Genomic DNA, 21311 nt, shown 5'->3' on the forward strand with positions numbered 1-21311 from the left:
AGTGACAATAGAAGGCTAGTAGTTGTGTGGTGGGGGATGGGAAGGGTCAGAGCTCAGAAGATGGGTTTGTGGGACCAGCAAGTCAAAACACTAGGGAGAGAGGAAATCCAGACAGAAAGCTTTGGGCTCTGAAAGCACTGGGAGTGTTCATCTCTGGAAGTGTGGAGATTTGTGGCTCACTCCGAAGGCTGAAGAGGGCTCTAGGCTTGTCTAATTCTTAGGGCAAGTTGCTTGTTAGTGATGCTTCCACCAGCCAAATATGGTCACCAGGGCTCCGGATTCCTTTTGTTTTCTTTGCTTTGTGGTCTCTGAGATAGAGGGTCAGCCCAGCAATGCCCACCACATATCAGCTGGGCAGAGCTCCCCATTCTAAGTGTGCTCCTGAAAATGCTACTTTTTTTTTTGAGATGGAGTCTTGCTCTGTCGCCAGGCTGGAATGCAGTGGTCCAATTTCGGCTCACCGCAACCTCTGACTCCTTGGTTCAAGCGATTCTCCTGCCTCAGCCTCCTGAGTAGCTGGGATTACAGGCACGTGTCACCACATCCAGATAATTTTTGTATTTTTAGTAGAGATGGGGTTTCGCCATGTTGGTCAGGCTGGTCTCGACCCCTGACCTCGTGAGCCGCCCACCTTGGACTCCAAAAGTGCTGGGATTACAGGCGTGAGTCCCTGTGCCCAGCCCAATTACTTTTTAAAAGAGGAAGTCCGTCCTACTGTATATTCCTCCATAGGAAATACTTGCCCCATTATAGGTTTGTTTAGATTTTTATTTTCAATAGATAAATAATAATTGTATATATTTAAGGGATACAATGTAATGATTTCATAAATGTTTACAACATACTATTTCACAAACATATTTGTCAAAAAAAAGGAACAGCTACACTGTTGGTTCCAGGAGTTCCAACTAGAAATCTTTTTCATGTTCAAGAATGCACAACTTTTTTCGAAGTTAAAAAGTAACCTACATATTTGAAATAATAATTTATAATATTTATTTGTTATTTAATATTTATAAATTATTTTAAAAATGTAAACAAATATTTATTAAATTATTGACCATTTAATATTAACATTTAATAATTCCTAAAATAGTATGCATAATTATATCTAAATTAACTGCTTCATGGGTTTCATTAAAAACTCATTACCAGTCAACTCTGATCAGCTTCCCTCACCCATGTCTTTTCACCCCAGCAGTGGACAAAAGGGGGCAGAATTTGCTTCTTCCCCACTTAGACTTGCCTTTCCCAGGTGGTCCACCTGCAAGGCGCTGAATCCAGACAAGTCCTGGAGCTGACTAGACCCCATGCCTCAGACCCCTTTGCTGTTCCTGATTCACACAGAACGCTCCCTGGCTACTCAGGCTTGGCTGGAGCCTCTCACCTCTGAGTTTAAGGAAGGCCCTTCACAGGCCAGGCGCAGTGGCTCATACCTGTAATCCCAGCACTTTGGGAGGCCGACGCAGGCAGATCACTTGAGGTCAGGAGTTTGAGACCAGCCTGGCCAACATAGTGAAACCCCATCTCTTTTGTATTTTGTAAAAATACAAAAAAATTAGCTGGGCATGGTGGCATACACCCATAATCCCAGTTACTCAGGTGGCTGAAGCAGGAGAATCTCTTGAACCCGGGAGGCAGAGGTAGTAGTGAGCTGAGATCGTGTCACTGCACTCCAGCCTTGGGGACAGAGCAAGATTCTATCTCCAAAAAAACCAACAACAACAGAAAACTAACTGAGCTGACATGTATTAAATGGGATAGTCACAGATCCAGGGCCATGTACAGTCCCAATTCTACTCCATGTAGGGGCCTTGAGGAGTATATCTGGCAGACGGGGCTACTCCGACCCCCATAACAATGAGCAGCCGTCAGACAGTGCCAGCCACCATTTCCCTGCTCCTTCTAGTGCAGAGCTGGGCTTGAAATTGAGTTTTGAGGTTTGCAGCTCAGCATGCCTGGGACCCAGTAAGTATTCAATATATGGTTGTTGTCCAGCTCAATCAGATTCCAGTTGCTAAAAGGAGAGCTTAACATACGTAATTTTTAAATGATCTTAGATTTTCACATGGGGTTTTTCTGGGCAGCAGATCAGCTTATCAGCAACTGTACCAAGAGGATTTTAAAAAATAGAAATGAAATTATCTCTAAGAGTTAAGCGAAGCACACCCTGGGGTGGCACTCCTGCTCTCCTCACTGGTGTATGTGACTCGGCTTAGCTCCACATTGTAAGAATCATCATGGATCCTATTGGCTCACTCCAATTCCTTTGTTACTGGGTTGCTCTGCCCCCACCCCTAAACAAAGAAGTCCTTTTTTCTTTTGTTTTTTAAATTCACATGCACATGGCATCTCCAGGAGTTGGAATCCTGACATGTTTCCTGAGGTCAGGGGAGCATGCCTTCCATTCACCTCTTCCTAACTTCTCAGCAGAGCAGCTTTTGGTGGAGAGGGCCAAGTGGTGGGCTGTGTCCTAGAGTCTGGAAAACATCTTGTCTCATCCTATCTGCATGCTTTCAGCTGAGGGAAAGTCCCAGGGTCACTTTGCTCTGGGCTGCCGAGTCCAGCCACCAGGGTGATGATCTCCTGTGGTCTGGAAGCTCCTGCATCAGGGGCACAGGGTCTGGAGGCTCTGGTCAAAGATTCAGGGCACCATGGGCAGGGCTGGTAGCATCCACTGTACAGCCGGGTTATGGAGAGGCAGGGATAGTGCTGCCCCATTGGCACAGTGAGAACAGCAACAGACTGTCAGGCTTCTAATCTCAGGCATTTGCCTTTAGTTCTATGTCACTCCTTGGCTTCAATGGCATAACCAGCCTTGTCACTGTGCCAGCCTTTGGAGATGTGCGTGTGTAATCCAAATACAATTGGGCCACCTCTAGAACCAGTCTCTACGGTGTCACATTAAAAAATCCAGCCATACAGACCCCTCCCTCCAAATAGAGCTCAGGCATGCTGAGCTGCAAACCTCAAAACTCAATTTCAGGCCCAGCTCTTCACTAGAAGGAGCAGGGAAACGGTGGCTGGCACTGTCTTACGGCTGTTCATTGTTATGGGGGCCAGAGCAGTCCCGTCTGCCAGATATAGTCCTCAAGGCCCCTACATGGAGTAGAATCGGGGCTGTACATGGCCCTGGATCTGTGACTATCCGTTTAATACATGTCAACTCAGTTAGTTAAATTAATATAGTCAAATAAATATATTTATGTAAACAAATACACATCCATACTAAAAAACTAGTCAAATCCCATTTCAGACCCTGTTCTTGACCATCCTTTTCAGACAGCTCTCTCACTTTCATCTCACATCTCCCTCTCTCTTTACTACCTCCCACTATGGGACTCCTCTTGCCAGGATGCTCCCCCTGGCATCTTCCCCACCAGGCCTCGCTGGTCATGCACTCCATGCCCGCAACATGTGATCTTCACACTGCACGCACCTTTCTTCCTCTAATCATTGTCCTCATGAGAACCTGCCGTCCTGCAATTATGGTAAATAAGAATTCTCCACTTTGCTACATGCGGGTGAGTCAGGCCACCCAACCATATCCTCCTCCCAAAGTCAGGGTGTCTCCAGTTTAGGCTGCCCTTCTGAGCCTCTAAGATTGTTTGAAATCCCAGTCTTAGCAGCTTTGTGCCCTTCTTTTAGCAAATATTTTCCAGTCCAGCAAAGGGGTTGGGCCTCCTTGCATAGTTGAAAGAACCATTCTAGGCCCTGCTTTCCTTGGAGCTATGTCCCAGGAGTGAGGTGCATTGCAATACACAGGTACTGCTCATCACCAGTTTACTGACACCTAGGGTCATGTATGAGAGTCACGGGGCCTCTCTGAAGTGCCCCTCAGCCATCTTGCTTGTTAGTTTTGTGGTCAAAACCTTTCTTGACATCAGTAGCCTTCCTTGGCCTCTCACCACCTCTCCACTATGCTTCTTCTAGTCTTTAGCTCTAAACCAGAGCAGAGCTAGGTGCTGAGATATGGAAGACTGTCTAATTTTTGTAGATTTCTGAGACTTTCAGCAAAGTACACTCCAGCTGGAGAATCTCAAATGGCCTTTAGTTTTTAGGAATACTAGCACATAAAAATGCGTGCTATTATGGGCCAGGAATAATTCTAAACTCCTCACATAAAGTGTCTCATTTAATCTTCATAAAATCCAAATGGGATTCAAAGTATTCTAAAAGTCATATCCCAGGCCATTTAATAGAAACAGAAAATGAGGCCGACAGAGGTTGAACATTGCTTGAAGTCCCTTGTTCACCAAGTGCTGGACCAGGGACTTGAACCCAGGTTCTCTCTCAATCCCTGTGCTTTAACCAATTATTAGACAGGGGTCTGGGTTGACACGGACAGTTGGGGATGCAGAATGTCATCATGGCCCCACTGCTAGAAGGAGGACTCACAAGGGCCAGGTAATAAATGGAATCCAGGCCACAGTCCAGCACACCATGGGCCCCTTGGGCCTGTGTGGTCATTTTCCCCAGACTTGAGTATATAGTTGGAACTGATACACTGCAGTTAAGAGTAATGTCCACATTAGACCCTTGGACTGCAGTTCAACACCTCTCAGAGTGCGGAAGGTCAACTGGAAACTTTTGAAACTGCTCCCCTTTCCTAGGGCCAGGATTGTGAATAAAAAATTTATATCCCAGGGCAGAAGGAGATTAGTGCCACTTTTAAAGAAAAAAGTAGCTTTCATAGAGCCCTAGATTGGTCCTAACCCCCAGGGTGCATGAAGTCCCCTATAGATAGAAATGCCCCCATATAGGGCACTTCTACTCGCAGCCAGTTCTGATCCAGGAGTAGATCCAAAAGAGTCCCTCACCATGGCTGCCAACCTCCAGCAAGTTGATTTTGTTAAAAATAATTTTTAAAAAACTTACCCTAGTAAGGATGTAAAATAGGAGGCCTTTATACATGTAATAATTTGAGTTTCCTGAATAGACATTCACATTTTTTAAATGCAGAAGACTCTCAGAAGATTTATAGAAACATCTGATTTAATTCTATCCTCAAAGATTTCATGAGGAAAAGATAAAATGGATTTTTACACAAGTTTAATTGACCTGAAACAATGATTCAAAAGGTCATATACTTCCATTTACTAAATGTTTTCTGTGAACAAGCTGACCTGTGAATTTCTCTCTCTGAAGATACAGACAAAATTAAATGTTTTATTGAACTGAATTAAAGATGACTTCATAATTAGGGAAGAGCGATTCATAAGGGTTCTTTTCTATCACACGTGATTTGCCAACATGTGGTATCTTTTCTCAAATTTCTTTTTCAGAGTCGTTGGATTTTATTAAGGCAGAACCAAATTTAACAAAATTTTAACCCACGTATCTTGCAAAAAACCAGGCCTCTGTAGCTAGTCTGGAAGTGGAGAGTTACACCGTAATTCATAATTCTCCACAATTAAGTAAATAGTAAAATTTAAAAACATGTTAATATAATCTACAGAGGTGAGGGATAAGAAATTACTTTATGGGTACAATGCACACTATTAGGGTGATGGCCCCACTAAAGGTCCAGACTTCATCACTCTGCAATATATCCATGTAACCAAACTGTAGGTGAACCCTCTGAATCCACAAACATAAGAAATATAATCTATAGATTATCTTCTCTGCTATAAACTATAGATTATCTTTCTCTGCTATAAAACCTTCAAAAGTAAATAAATGAGATAAAAATACATTGTCAAGAATTTTCAACATTGTTAATATAATTTTTATTATATTTCAATGACCAAGTCCAACAAAGTTAAGGTTCTGCACTAGTTGATTGTCTCAGATGTGATAAATAAAAGTGAATTCTATATTTACATAAATCTCTTCTCTCAGGAAAGACAAGGCATGTAGTCTGTATGCAGAACAGTCCTGGGTGGTAGTAGAAAGAGGTATGCCACAGGTTGGAAAGACAGAGATTAAGGAAGGTGCAGTTACATCTTCCTTGGACATCTTTTGAACCAGGAATGAGTTAACATCTTTCTAAATGGATTAGACACTCAAAGGCAAGAGGATGACTGAAATCTCCTTCTGGCCCTGAGTTTCCAGAGTCACAGTGCTGCTGGAGTCATCCTCAGGGCACTCACTCAACACCATTTCTTGAGTGCCGCCTAAGTGGGCTCTGGGCTTGGGAGAGGATGTGTGTGAATTAGTCTCTGCTCTCAAGATGCTCAGTTTTCTTGGGAGACAGACACATAAACACCACTGTTACAGAAGTGTGATAAGTGCTGTAAGATCCAAAGTGCTGTGAGCACCCAGAGGAGAGTGTCTGACCGAAGCACTCTCTTTGAGATCCTCCATGGGTCCCAACTGTCTACAAGTTAGCAACCTGAGCCTGTAATCCCTTAGCATAGAGGTTCTCAAAATGTGGCTCGTAAACCCAGGGGAATTCCTGAGACCCATGCAGGCGGTCTGCCAGGTCAGAGCTATTTGTAGAATGATACTAAAATGTTATATGCCTTTTTCATTGTGTTGACATTTGCACTAATGGTGCAAAAGCAGTGAAGGCACGACTGCTGGAGTCAGCACCAATCAAGGCAGGGATGTGAGAGCATAATGGTGGTATAGTGGGTCTCACCACCACACACTCTCAAGAAATGGCTGCTTCTCAAGTGAGAATGTCCTTGATGAAGCAGTAAAAATCAATTTTGTTAAATCTCTACCCTTGAGTATAGTCTTCTTAAATATTCTATGTGATATGATGGGAAGTATGCCAAAAGCACTTCAGGCTGCACACCCACGTGTAATGCTTGCCTTAAGGAATACTGCAACCGTTCGAGTTGTGAGCTACTAGCCACTTGTTCATGGAAGACTATTTTTACTTGAAAGAACAATTGTGAGACAAACTATAGTTATTCAGACTTGGGTATTTGGCAGTCTTTTGCTTGAAAGTGAGCAAAGTAAGCCTGCCTATCATTACGAGGAAAACTCTCAATATTTGTTGCCAGTGATAAAATGTGAGCTTTTCAAACAAACATTAGAGTTTTGGAAAACTTGTATTCACCACTATGAGTTTGGCAGCTTCCCAATGCTTAAAAGCTTTTCTACAAGATATATTGGATATAAATGAATGTGTCAACATTTGGAAGATCCACCAGTGACTCAGTGAACCATTATTTTCCAAATTATCAGTGCATGGTGTTACAAAGTCACGCATGGGTAGAAGAGCCAATCTAATTTCAAAATTAATCAATGGATTTTAATGTCTCACACTGAAAAGTTCATTGATAGTTTCAGATATCATAATGCAACTGACCTTTAAGAATCTATTGCTTGTTGAGTTTAGTGTATTAAGAAAGAATATTCACAATTATCTAAAAATGCTATTTTTTTTTTTTGAAACACAGTCTCGCTCTGTCACCAGGCTGAAGTGCAGTGGTGCAATCTCAGCTCACTGCAACGTCTGCCTCCCAGGTTCAAGCAATTCTCCTGCCTCAGCCTACCGAGTAGCTGGGACTACAGGCCCACATCACCACGCCCAGCTAATTTTTGTGTTTTTAGTAGGGACGGGGTTTCATCATGTTGGCCAGGATGGTCTTGATCTCCTGACCTTGTGATCTACCCACGTCAGTCTCACAAAGTGCTGGGATTACAGGCGTGAGCCACCGTGCCCAGCCAAAAGGCTATTTAAATATTCTTTCCTCCTTTCTCCGACTTCTTATCTGTGTAAAGATGGATTTTCTTCATGTGCTTCAACCAAAACAACATATCAAAACAGACTGAATATAGAAGAAAATGCAAGAATACAGCTATCTTCCATTAAGCCAGATGTTAAAAAGATTTGAAAATGTAAAACAATGCCAATCTTTGTTAATCTTTTTGTTTTGGAAAAGTTATTTTTCATAAAAAATATGCTATTTTTGTCAGCATGATGAGTTTATTATGGTTCCTTTAAAATTAATAAATATTTTAAAAGTTATTAGTCTCAATTTCTAAATGTGGTATATCGATAGAGAACCCATGTAAACAAAAGCACTTCAGGGGTCTTCAACAATTTTTACGTTTGTAATGGAGTTCTGAGAGCCCCATTTGAGAAACACTGAGTTAGCATACCAAGCCCTTCACAATCACACCAGACCTATCTTTCTATCATTATTTCCTGACCTTTCCCTTCCCGTCACCACCCTCCCCTTCCACTGCCATTCCCATGTCCAGAAATACCTGATGACTTTCAGGCCCCCTGTATTAGTCTGTTTTCACACTGCTGATAAAGACATACCTGAGACTGGGAAGAAAAAGAGATTTAACTGGACTTACAGTCAGACATGGCTGAGGAGGTCTCAGAATCATGGTGGTGGGTGAAAGGCACTACTTACATGGCAGCAGCAAGAGGAAATGAGGAAGAAGCAAAAGCAGAAACCCCTGATAAACCCATCAGATCTCGTGAGACTTATTCACTATCACCAGACTAGCATGGAAAAGATCGGCCACCATCATTCAATTACCTCCTCTTGGGTCCCTCCCACAACACGTGGGAATTCTGGGAGATACAAGTCAAGTTGAGATTTGGGTGGGGACACAGCCAAACCATATCATTCTACCCCTGGCCCCTCTAAATCTCATGTCCTCACATTTCAAAACCAATCATGCCTTCCCAACAGTCCCCCAAAGTCTTAACTCATTTCAGCATTAACCCAAAAGTCTGGAGTCTAAAGTCTCATCTGAGACAAGGTGAGTCCCTTCTGCCTATGAGCCTGCAAAATCAAAGCAAGCTAGTTACTTCCTAGATACAATGGGAGTATAGGTATTGGGTAAACACAGTTGTTCCAAATGGGAGAAATTGGCCAAAAGGAAGGGGTTACAGGGCCCATGTGAGTCTGAAATCCAGTGAGGCAGTCAAATTATAAAGCTCCAGTATGATCTCCTTTGATGCCAAATCTCACATCCAGGTCATGATGATTCAAGGGGTGGGTTCCCGTGGTCTTGCCCTCCTGGCTACTTTCACGGGCTGGTGTTGAGTGTCTGTGGCTTTTCCAGGTGCACAGTGCAAGCTGTGGGTGGATCTTCCATTCTGGGGTCTGGAGGATGGTAGCCCTCTTTTCACAGCTCCATTAGGCACTGCCCCAGTAGAGACGCTGCATGGAGGCTCCGACTCCACATTTCCCTTCTGCACTGCCCTGGTGGAGGTTCTCCATGAGGGCCCTGCCCTGGCAGCAAACTTTTGCCTGGGCATCCAAGTGTTTTCATACATCTTCTGAAATCTAAATAGAGGTTCCCAAACCTCAGTTCGTGAGTTTTGTGCACCCACAGGCTCACCACCACATGGAAGCTGCCAAGGCTTGGGGCTTCCACCCTCTGAAGCAACAGCCCAAGGTGTACATTGGCCCCTTTCAGCCATGGCTGGAGAGGCTGGGACACAGGGCACCAAGTCCCTAGGCTGCACTCAGCAAAGGGACCCAGGGCCTCTTTATGCTTTGCTGCTTAGAAATTTCTTCTGCCAGATACCTTAAATCATCTCTCTCAAGTTCAAAGTTCCACAAATCTCTAGAGCAGGGGCAAAATGCTAAAACATAACAAGAGTCACCTTTGTTCCAGTTCCCAACAAGTTCCTCATCTCCATCTGAGACCACCTCAGCCTGGATTTTATTGTCCATATTGCTATCAGCATTTTGGGCAAAGTCATTAAACAAGTCTCTAGGAAGTTCCAAACTTTCCCACAATTTCCTGTCTTCTGAGCCCTCCAAACTGTTTCAATCTCTGCCTGTTACCCAGTTCCAAAGTTGCTTCCACATTTTTGGGTATCTTTTCAGCAATGCCCCACTCTACTGGTACAAATTTACTGTATTAGTCCATTTTCATGCTGCTGATAAAGACATACCTGAGACTGGGAAGAAAAAGAGGTTTAATTGAACTTACACCTCCACATGGCTAGAGAGGCCTTGGAATCATGGCAGGAGATGAAAGTCACTTCTTACATGGCAGTGGCAAGAAGAAATGAGGAAGAAGCAAAAGCGGAAACCTCTGATAAACCCATCAGATCTTGTGAGACTTATTCACTATCAGGAGAATAGCATGGGAAAGACCGGCCTCCATGATTCAATTACCTACCCCTGGGTCCCTCCCACAACTCATAGGAATTCTGGGAGATAAGATTCAAGTTGAGATTTGGGTGGAAACACAGCCAAACCATATCACCTCCAAATAGGCTACCCTCCTTATTTCCACTATTCTTTTGAATGCCATCTCTACTACCCCTATGTGTCAAGTTTCTACTTGTTCTCTTAAAACCAAATTTAGTAAAATTTTCCTTCATTACCCTACAAAGTAAGTTACACCCTGGGAGCTTTGTGCAGAGTTGATGATCCTAGGAAATCATTTTGTATTAGACTAGACTAGACTGTGTATTAGTCTGTTCTCATGCTGCTAATGAAGACATACTGGAGACTGGGTAATTTATAAAGAAAAAGAGGTTTAATGGACTCACAGTTCCACATGGCTGGGGAGGCCTTGCAATCATGGCGGAAGGCAAAGGAGGAGCAAAGTCACATCTTACATGGCAACAGGCAAGACCTGTTCCCCCACCATGTGCAGGGGAACTCCCCTTTATAAAACCATCAGATCTTGTGAGACTTATTCACTAACATGAGAACAGCATGGGAAAGACCTGCCCTCATGATTCAATTACCTCCCACTGGGTCCCTCCCACAACACATGGGAATTATGGAAGTTACAATTCAAGATTTGGGTGGGGACACAGCCAAACCATATCTCATTGCTTATACATCTGTCTTTCCTCTATGCAGTGAGCTCCTCAGGTAAAGGAAGAGTATTCCAAAAAAGGAAGAGGAAAGAGAGGAGCAGAAATTTCACTCTCCTGCCCTGACCTAATGACTCTAGGTCAAAGGGAGGACACTTGGTTGTTGGGGCAACCCCCTCAAAAAAGGGATGTGCTAGACAAGACAGGAGATACACACTTGAGCTACTAAGGGTAGCTGCCAGGCACACATACAAACCTTCTTTCCCCAACACACTTCCAGAAATGTCTTCTTTTAACATGAGCCAAAGTTGCTCGCATACAAATTTAATTATGCACCCCTTCCCCGTAGGAAACCACCCAGAGAACTATCCAGCTATTGTAACCACAGGTGAGGCAGGATACCATTGTTCCTGGAGTGCAGGATCTTTGGGATGCACCTGTGTTAGGTATTCTGCCAGCTTGGGACCAGATGGAAAATTTCATCACCAGCTTAATCATCTCTAAGACCCAATGACTGGGGGTTAGGGAGAGGAACAAGAGAAGAGAACTTTGTTTTCAAATTATAATTGCCATCTTAAAAGGAAAAATGATGATGTTAGAGGAGTGCTGGACTTACTTGCTTCTTAGCAGAAAAGAAAATCCAAGTGAAAGCATTTACCTTATCTCTGCAACTAACATTGAGGCAACAGCATTTAAGATTCCTCTCTGTCATTATCCATGCCACATTTCCCTGGCTTTTGACCAGAATCTTGGTTGCTACCTAGTTTAGCAAATCCGATTTCCTGGCCCTTCTCTTTCTGTATAAACTAAGGCAAGCGGTTTAGTTTTGTAATTTTCCTTGTGAAAAAATCTTCAACCCACGGAGGATCAATTAAGACAATTTTTATTTACCAATTGGATTGCAATTACACTGCAGTTTCCTCGAACGTACTGAAGAAATGAACCCACAACAATTCTGTGTATGGGTAGCAAGAGTGAAATTACAGCTTATTGTTCTTTATTAGCAAATGACCCTCAACTTCTGAAACAGAAAAGGGAGGCTCAAAATTCTGTTAAAGAAAGCTGCTCACATGCAGATAGAAAAAACTGACCTATGCTAGGGGCACCTCAGAACCATGCAGTTTCCAGAATAATCCATTTCCTCTTCCAAAGGGAGGGTGATAAATCTTGAAATAAGGAAAACAGATCCTTTTTCCTTCAATAAAGATTCATTTAAGCAATACTTATCTCAACAGAACATATAAAAAATGCTAGGGGCCAAACCAGAAAAAGAGAATGTATCTTTAAACTGATTTTAAAAGAGCAAAACACAATTTCAAGAAAAAACATGTTTGGGACACAAGAACATCTTTGCCTTCTCTGGCCACTCTAAGCAATCTCATTCCGACCAGCTAACCTCAAAGGCACGTGTGGGGACAATCGTGAGGCACATTATTTTCCAAAAGGAGAAAATACTTCTGATTCAGCATCTGGTAAATTCTAGGAAGAAGAAAACTCAGTGAGTTGGAGAAAAAAGCTTTACTGTGAAACATATAATAAGATACAGGACAATTTTCGACTAAAGTTGGAATCTCATTTTCAAGTGGCATCTAATTTATTCACATGTAAGTGAAGAATAAAGTCTATTTGGATTCTAAGTGGAGTCACTTTTCTATGGAGAAACGAACTTCACATAAAATAATTTCCATTTGGATCCACAAAATCTAAGATTAAACTCTGAGGACAGAGCACAATCCTATGAATTTTGCCTCATGACAAATGAATGATTTTCCAAGTCAGAACCATTTGTTCAATACATGTGTCCAGTCTTCTCAACAGCATGGTAGGGAGTGTATAAGCTGGAAAAGTTCAACCAAGAAGGAAGGATCTCCAGGTTTGACAAAATGATATATGACTTCCTCCATAGTGGTGGCTAGATTTATATACTAAGTGGCTTTAAGAGGCATGCCCCTCCAGCCCTATCTCCCACCATCACACACACACACACACACACACACACACACACACACCCTTAGGAGGTTCACACTGTTATTTCAATGTGAATGCTTTGCCCTTGGGTATGATAATACAACCAACAAAATTTTATTTCATGGGATCTGGCCATTATTTGCTGAGATTTCATTTTTTGACCTACTGTGTCTCAAGGTTCATTTAGGTTGTCTTATTTAAAGAATTAAAATCTACAATGCCAAGCTGAACTAGGACATCTTCCTTTTCAGTGACTAGGACATGGTGAGCATTAATATATAACCTTGTTCTGAGATGACGCTGAGGTACTAGGTTAGCAAGTGCTGGTGATTATATGTGATCAGTGATCTTTCAGTGAATATTTATGCTGTGCTAGACACCACATCCAGTGCTTTACAGGTATCTTCTTTCTCTCAGCAACTTGCTATACTAGATGAAAAAATTGAGGATTAGCGCTACTAGGTGATTGCACAAAGACCCACAGCTACTAGTAAGTGATAGAGAGCAAAGCTCCTGCTTTTAACCATATTTGCTTCCCTTTGGGTCTACAAATAAGAGCAGTTTCTATATTTTCCATGACATATTAGCTTTTTAGTACTTTCAGATACGCATTTACTGTTTACATGCTCCTTGAGGTCGTTAACCTTTTTCTAGAGGTTAAATGTTATGTCTGGTTTGCTATCATCAATTTGTAAAGCCTTCCTTGTACATCCAAAGTTGAAGTAATCTGAATGTCAAGATTAATAGCTCAGATATCAACTTGTTACATCAAAATTGTGTTAACTCTGAAAAGGACATACACAGCTGCCTTAAATTGAAAATATCGGGGTGTTGGTGTTGAGAACACCATCACTGTCACCACCACCAACCACAGCCATCATCAACAGCAGCTACCATTGACAGCATCATTTATGTGCCAGGAACCATGGCTGTATGTTTTACATGCAGAGTCTCTTAAGTGCCACAATAAGCTAATAGAGTAGGGATTATTATCCTCATTTTACAGCTAAGGAAAGTTAAGCTCAGGGAGGTTGTGGAAGAAGATCTGGATTTCAGATCTTCTCAAAGAACTTTAAGTTCATCCTTTTCTTAAGTAGGTGGACCTCTAGAAGCCATGTTAAAAATAAATTTTAAAAATGAAGATCAGTGTCTGATCTATAATTGGTATCTCTGCAGCAATTTGGGATTATTCTTTGACTTGGGAAGATTCATGTGAGATCCCACTCCCACACACAACAGCAAGCTATTGTGTTAGATATTCAACCTGCGCCAACACAAAATTCTTCTTACCTATTATTTTGTCATTCTCTAATCTTTACTTCATGATGGCATCAATCAAAAATATCTGTCAAATGGGGACTTAACCTTTCTTTGCAATGTAAAACCTTCCATAGAATTCCCAGCACGTCAGGGTTGGTAACAGCTTACAAGTCATTTTGGCTGACTAGTTTTCCTTCTCCCATTAGAAGGCTTGGATTTCTTCTCTATATTGTTTATGGGGCGGGAGAATGGGACAGTTTGTAACAAAAGTATACACATAATGAGATCAAATCATTTGTGGTAAACTGTTAGGATATGCAGAAAGTTGTCCACATTCATGTTTGACTATACAGAGAACAAAACACGTGCTGTGATCAGTCAACACCTGACTGAACACCAAATGTCAGAGTATGTAATGCAGCTGCATGCCACAGGAAGTCAATTGGAATAACAATTTTAACAATTGATTTTGATATAATTTTTTTTTTTTTTTTTTTTTTGAGATGGAGTTTCACTCTTGTTGCCCAGGCTGGAGTGCAATGGCCGATCTTGGCTCACTGCAACCTCCACCTCCCAGGTTCAAGCGATTCTCTTGCCTCAGCCTCCCGAATAGCTGGGATTAGAGGCACGTGCCACCACACCCGGCTAATTTTGTATTTTTAGTGGAGATGGGGTTTCTCCATGTTGGTCAGGCTGGTCTTGAATTCCCGACTTCAGGTGATCCTCCGGCCTCAGCATCTCAAAGTGCTTGGATTACAGGCGTGAGCCACTGTGCCCAGCCTTGATATAATTTTATACTTACAGAAAAGCAGCACGAGTAGCTCAAAGAACTCCTGTTACTTTTTACCTAGATTTACAAATTATTAATATTTTGCTCCATTTGATTTATCATTCATTCTTTTTATCCTGAACCATTGGAGAGCACTTTTTTGACATCTTGTCCCTTTATCCATAAATATTTCAGCATTTATTTCCTATAAACAAGGGCTTTTAGAATAATGAAATTTCTAATCAAAATTAACATAGTTAATCTACGTTAGATTATCTATGTAGTTCTGATCAAAGTTAACATAGAAGCCACCAGAATAAATGTTAAAATGTTAACTATAAGGAAACAATACTTTGCTTTCATGGATAAAGATAATAAAAATACTTTGCCTTCATTCCTCACAAGAGAGGAAGTTTTTGGCCTGTTTTGCTTATTGGGATGTTCCCAGACCTTGCCATGGTGCCTGGCACATGGCAGGTGCTCAGCAGATACCTGTGAATTTCTGAATGTGATGGTGTGATAGTATATTGACCACATGTGTAAACAAAGTATTTCTAAAATAAAGAAAGGCAACAACAGCAAATTATCTAGTTATTACTTTATTAGCTATAATTTGGAATTTGCAAGTGACAGAAAAGGGGAAAGGCTTCAGACGCAAAGGACATTTGACAAGTTACCCTTCGAAGATGAGACAAGACAGGTTCTAAGCTAATCAGATGTGGCCCCCATGTGGGCCTGTGCTCTTTTTACAGGTAGCGGTTCCTGATGTACTCTCGGTACATGGAGGAGTCCTCTTTTCCTAGGGGCTGCATGATACCTTGGCTGGCCTGGATGTGGGCTTGGAAGATCTCTGTAGATTTTCTGTCCACTTTTGGGGGCTGAACTTCATAGATGTTATCTTGCGAGAAAGCTGAGATGGGTGTTCTATAAAAGATGAATAAAGAGAGGGCTGCATTAAAGAAAACAAGGAAGGACCACAGGGAGCAGTCTCAGAAGCACTTGAGAGTCACTGGCATTGAATAGGCAGGCTTACTTTTGATAAGCCGCTGGGATGACCTCCCCAGTCCTTGTGGGCTGGTTTTCTTCTCTGTCTGGAGGACAGAGCTAGACCAACACCTCTGGGAGCCTGACCTGATTGCACAGGCAGGGCACACCCCCCTCCTCTGTTCCCACATCCCTGTGCACACCCACATCTGCGTACCCATCTGTCTCCCTCACACGACTGGGAGCAACTTTAGCTAAGGCTGTATGGACTTTTTGCTCTTTTTCCTTGGCACATGATAGGAACTCACTGGTTTTTACGGGAAGAGTTAGTAGAAATCCGTGAAGCAAGGGATAATAAGAATGCCTACCTCACACAGTTGTAAAGAGGAGTAAATGAGTTTATATGCATATTTATATGTATAAAGTGTTCACTCAGCATAGTACCTGGGAGCTCAGTAAATGTGAACTATTGTTAACAATTACAGGTACAGAATTTCTTACCGCAATTCTGAAATCCTAAAAGCTGAAACAACCAGAAGTGACTTTGCTGGCAAAATGTAACCCAACTGAAACTCATTTTGTGGCATGTCCTAATGAGCTGACAATAATCACCCCCACTTCCTGTGAATATTAACGTGTCTAATTATTGGACATGGCCTCCAATCATGCTGGGGATATTATTATAAGGTGTATGTACCATCCTGCTATGCTAACTGCCAATTCGGAATTCTGCAACTCATCTGGCCTCCGGCTTTTGGAAGACGGCCTGTGGGTCTGTAACAGGCCGCCGCTTCCTTCCTTTCTGGGGTAATTTGAAAAGCACCCAATAATCTCTCTATTCAAAAATATCCCTCCATTCCCAACCCACTCAGGCTGCCATAGGCTTAGAATTGCCATCCACCCCTTGGGGAAGGCACTGTCTCCAGAAAGTCCTTGTCAAAATGCAGCTCCGTGTCTGACATCCTTAGCAGGAAGTAAGCCTTCAAGGGATGAGTCAACCAAAAAGTCAGGTGTGATGCAGAGTGTGTGTGTGTATGGAGTGTGCAAGCACACGTGCATGCCCAGGAAGGTCATGAAAAGGGGACGATGGTAAGCTAACAAGGCATTGTGAGGGGGCTGGGGGCACAAGGACAACATACTCTGCCACTTGGCTCAGGGCTGGCCCTGTGAGAATGGGGGTGGTTGGCCATAACAGGGCACCCAAGATAACACAGGGAAAGAAAATCTGGAGAATCTATTCTGCTGAGCTGAGATCTCAGCCTTGCTAGGGTGCATCTTATCAGAGGAATCAGAAAGGCACCCTGGATGCCAAATTGTTTGGTCAGCTGGGACCCCTGTGGAGATTCCCTGCAGTCAGACACAGACCTGGACCTCAGACCCAGCTGGGTCTGTATTTGAAATATCAGCATTTCACTGGACACTAGATAGTATAGTAACATACAAAGGAAGACGGAAGTTGTACAGTAAAACCCTCCAGAAGGGCTCTATCTTCATAGGATGTGCTACAATTAAATGTGGGTCTTTTTTATGCTCCTAGCAAACAGTCAAGATAGTTTACTGTACTTTGCCTTTATCTAGAACAATGACACATCCGGAGATGTCTGGAAACTACATTAAATTGCATTAAAATAACACAGAACTAGGGGTGACCAGGGGAGCAGGCTGCCCTGTCTGCACATGAGGCCCTTCAAAGGATCAGCAATAAGGAATCTCAGCTCCTTAGAGTAGGCTGGGTCTTTAAAGACTTCGACAGGGAGAGAGTCGATGACATTTTGGTTATAGAGAGAGCATGAGGATAGCAAAACTCTTACTGTACGTGTTTCTCAAACACTGATCTGTCTTCAACCTGTCAGAGAGCCATGTCAATGGCTGACCAACAAGAAAGATACTGCAGTCTGGAAAAGGTTGAGGATTTTATCGCCAAGCCAATATCGACAGCACAAAGAAATTATTTATAGATCAAAGTATACAATGACATTAATATATATTAAAGAAATTTATGTATTTGTTATGTCTAAGGCTGCTAATCTCTATCTTTTGTAGACTCATTTGTCATCAGATTCACTAGATTAAAAAACAGTGTGTATGCATGTGTGTAGATGAGATATGGTGTGTATATATATATACACACACTATACATATATAGTTATGCTTTACACCCACTTATATATGTATACATATTCTTTAAAAACAATGCAGAAGAAAGGGATATATATATATATATTTTTTTTTTCAACCATCCCCACCAAGTACTGTGCTTTAAGTGAAGCCATGTGAACTTTTATAATGGTTATTCTATTGTGCAGATATCGGAACAAAAATATAGTTAATGAGCATATGGTGTTTGGAGCCGATAAATCTAGATAACATATTGTAACACCTATTATTTCCTAGGTAGAGCTGGAACATCTTGTCCTTAAAGTGTGACTGTTTTTGTTTTATACTGTTATATAGAAAAGATCAATGAAATACACGATAGAGACTTAGAGGCTGCTACAAGGTTGGTAAAGTTTTCTGTTGAAATGCCATTAATGTATACATTAATTAAATATAAAAACTAACAATATTTACCCAATATTTATCATAGAAAAACTACTGTGCTTCACATTTATCAGTGCTTTTCACCTTTTTATTGCAAAATAAAACCGATACAGAAAATCACACAAAACAACAACATAATTATTATAAAGTGAACATCACCCAGGTCAACAAACAGAAATTCTGACAACCAACCCAAAGCCCCTTCCAGGTGCCCCAACGCAATCACAATCCCCTACCCTGACTCATAAGTAACCTTCTCCTGACTTCTATAGGAATCATTTGTTTGCACTTTTAAAAAAAGACACTGTCGTTCAAATGTGCATCCCTAGATTCTATCGTCTTGCTCATTTCAAAAGTGTGATATGCCTTTTAATCTACAGATGCTCTCGTCTTTCTTTTTCTTTTTTTCTTTTTTAAGAGACAGGGTCTTGCTGTATCTCCTAGGCGGGAGTGCAATGGACTGATCATGGCTCACTGCAACCTCGAACTCCCGGGCTCAGGTAATCCTCCTGGCCTTGCCCTTCCAAAGTGCTGGGACAGGCTTGAGCCACGGAACCCGGCCTCTCACCTTTCTTTTTCTTACAATGTATCTGTTGAAGAATCTGGGTTGTAGAGTTTCCCTCAGTTTGAATTTAGCCGCTTGCATAGTCAAGACGCAGTTCCTCTGTCCTTTATATGTGCTATGGGTCAGCAGGTGGATCCAGAGGCTGGTGAGATGCTGTTTTGATTGCTTTGGGAACACTATGGGTGGTGGTGTACTGCTGCATCAGGAGGGCCACAGTGTCTGCTTGCTTATCTTTTTTATGTTAACAGCCATTGAGGCCAATGCCTAGATTCAGTAATTCATTGGGGCTTGTCAAATTATCACTTGACACTTCGTCTTCAATCCTTTTTAATGTCTTTCTTCATTTCTTTGTAAAGCTTTGTATTTTAGTTCATTTTGAAATAGTATGTTTCCGTTTTAACCTCTTTTATTATCTTGTCTTTCTGGCATGGTTTTGTTGTGTGTAGGAATGTTATTTTGCTGTTCTTTATAATTCTATGATGAGATTGGCCCTTGATACTTTTCTGTTGCTTATTGTGCAAAATTAGTTTTGCAGAGCCTTAAGAAGATGTTGCTCAGGAAAGATTCATGTAACTTCACAGAACTCTCTTTGGTTGTTTCAGTGAAGTGTTGAAAACTACCGCAGCTTGCTCTCTGAGGCTTCCTCTCTGCTCACTTTACTCAGTGTTGTCTGGGCTTTCTCCTTCCTTCATCTCCACTGTCCTGCTAAATTTTAATGCCACTGTCAGCAGTTTCTCCTGCTGTGTCCAGGAAGGGAGCTTTGGCCATTTGGGTTCAAGAGCGTACGTGGCCTAGACGGCCTCAGCCCCTTTCAGAGCTCAGCAAAAACCCCTTGCACTCCCCTGGTACTGAATTGGGTGAACCCCTTCTGTTTCAGCTGCAGTGATTTCTGGCAACTACCTGTGAGCTATTTTGGGGTTCTCCTATTCTCAGGCCTGTTAGATGCCCCACTATTCCCTCCTGCTTCTTCCCCTTGCACACACACTGCTATCACGCAGGTCTTATGGCTGTGGGTGGTTGACCTCCACAGCCTCTTTAGATTTGGGGGTGTGTGGGCATACTGTATCACATACTTTTGAAGTAAGTGTTGTCTGTGGGTAACTGGTTTTGCTAAGCAGTTGTTCTGTTTTTTGTGTGAGGATTCAGAGAGATTTTAAAATGTTGCTGCTGCAGACTTCTTCCAGAACTGACCAGGCTCTATTTTTAAAAGTGTATTTTTCACCCATCCCTCAAACTGAGCCCTACATTTGCTATACTGTCAGCTGCAGGGCTCCATTTTCCTTGTTCTAGAGATGGGCACGGCCACGCCACCCCTGTTTACCCAGGGCTGCTCTCAGAGAAGCTCCTTCCCAGCTCAACTCCCACGTCTACTCTGGCAGGACCTGTTCCCTTCAGAGACAGTGCCTACTGCAGATGTTCAGATGGACCAGCTCTCTGAGTGATGGGAGACTTCGGGGGTGTGGGTTAGGTGGTAGCCCTCTTAATCTTGTGGTTCATCTGCCTGTGGCTAATCAGGTATTGCCTATATAGCAGTAGAGGTACAAGAAGAGTTAGAGAAATGTTTTAAATGACTACTTATCAGATACACTTTTATTGTAGCTAATGGAAGATGGTACTCCATCTATTCTAATGTGAGCTGCAGTCTCAGAAACATTTGACAGTCGCTAGATTGAAAAAGCAGGTTTACTATTAACAAGCTGCTGGAATGACCTCCCCAGTACACTCAGGGTTGTTTTTTTTTCTCTGCCTGGAGGACAGAGTTGGACTAGTACCTGCCTGGGAGCCTTGCCTGATGGATAGGCAGGGCATGCCCCTCTCCTCTGTTCCCACAGCCCTGTGCACACCTGTGTCTGTGCACCCGTCTGTCTCCCTCATGTGATTGGGAGCAACTTTTGCTGAGGCTGTACAGACTTTTTGCTCTTTTTTCTTGGCATATGGTAGGGACTCAATGGCTTTATAAGGAAGATTTAGTAGAAATCAATAAAGTAGGGGATACTAAGAATTCCTACCTCACACAGCTGTTGAGTGGAATAAATGAGTTTACATGTACAGCATAGTGCCTGAGTGCTCAGTAAAGGTGAACTATTGTTAATTACATGGCCATGGTGGCTCATGCCTGTAATCCCAGCACTTTGAGAGGCTGAGGCAGGTGCATCACTTGAGGTCAGGAGTTTGAGACCAGCCTGGCCAATGCGGTGAAACCCCGTCTCTACTAAAATTACACAAAATAGCAGCTCGTGGTGACATGCACCTGTAATCCCAGCTACTTCAGAGGCTGAGGCAGGAGAATTGCGTGAACCCAGGAGGCGGAGGTTGCAGTGAGCCGAGATCAGGCCATTGCATTCCAGTCTGGACAACAGAGTGAGACCTTGCCTCAAAACAAAAACAAAAACAAAAAACAACTACAGATACATAATTCCTATCTGCAATTCTGAAATCCCACAAGCTATAATAACCAAAAGTTACTTTGCTGGCAAAATGTGACCCAACTGAAACTGATTCGGGCCTTGGGCTTCATGGAT

At 42.4% G+C, this 21311-nt stretch overlaps 1 protein-coding gene across 1 annotated transcript in view; it reads right to left on the bottom strand.

Annotated features, from left to right (window-relative positions):
* Positions 1 to 15277: 15277 nt before the first annotated feature.
* The window catches only part of FIG4 (FIG4 phosphoinositide 5-phosphatase), a 135794-nt gene continuing 129760 nt past the window's right edge, over positions 15278 to 21311 (bottom strand). The window contains exon 23 of the mRNA XM_011952884.1: positions 15278 to 15623. Within this exon, the coding sequence (XP_011808274.1) occupies positions 15446 to 15623 (178 nt within the window). The 3' untranslated portion in view covers positions 15278 to 15445. The remainder of the gene's footprint in view (positions 15624 to 21311) is intronic.

The sequence above is a fragment of the Colobus angolensis genome, unplaced genomic scaffold, assembly GCF_000951035.1.
Source record: "Colobus angolensis palliatus isolate OR3802 unplaced genomic scaffold, Cang.pa_1.0 Scaffold35, whole genome shotgun sequence".
Taxonomy (NCBI): domain Eukaryota; kingdom Metazoa; phylum Chordata; class Mammalia; order Primates; family Cercopithecidae; genus Colobus; species Colobus angolensis.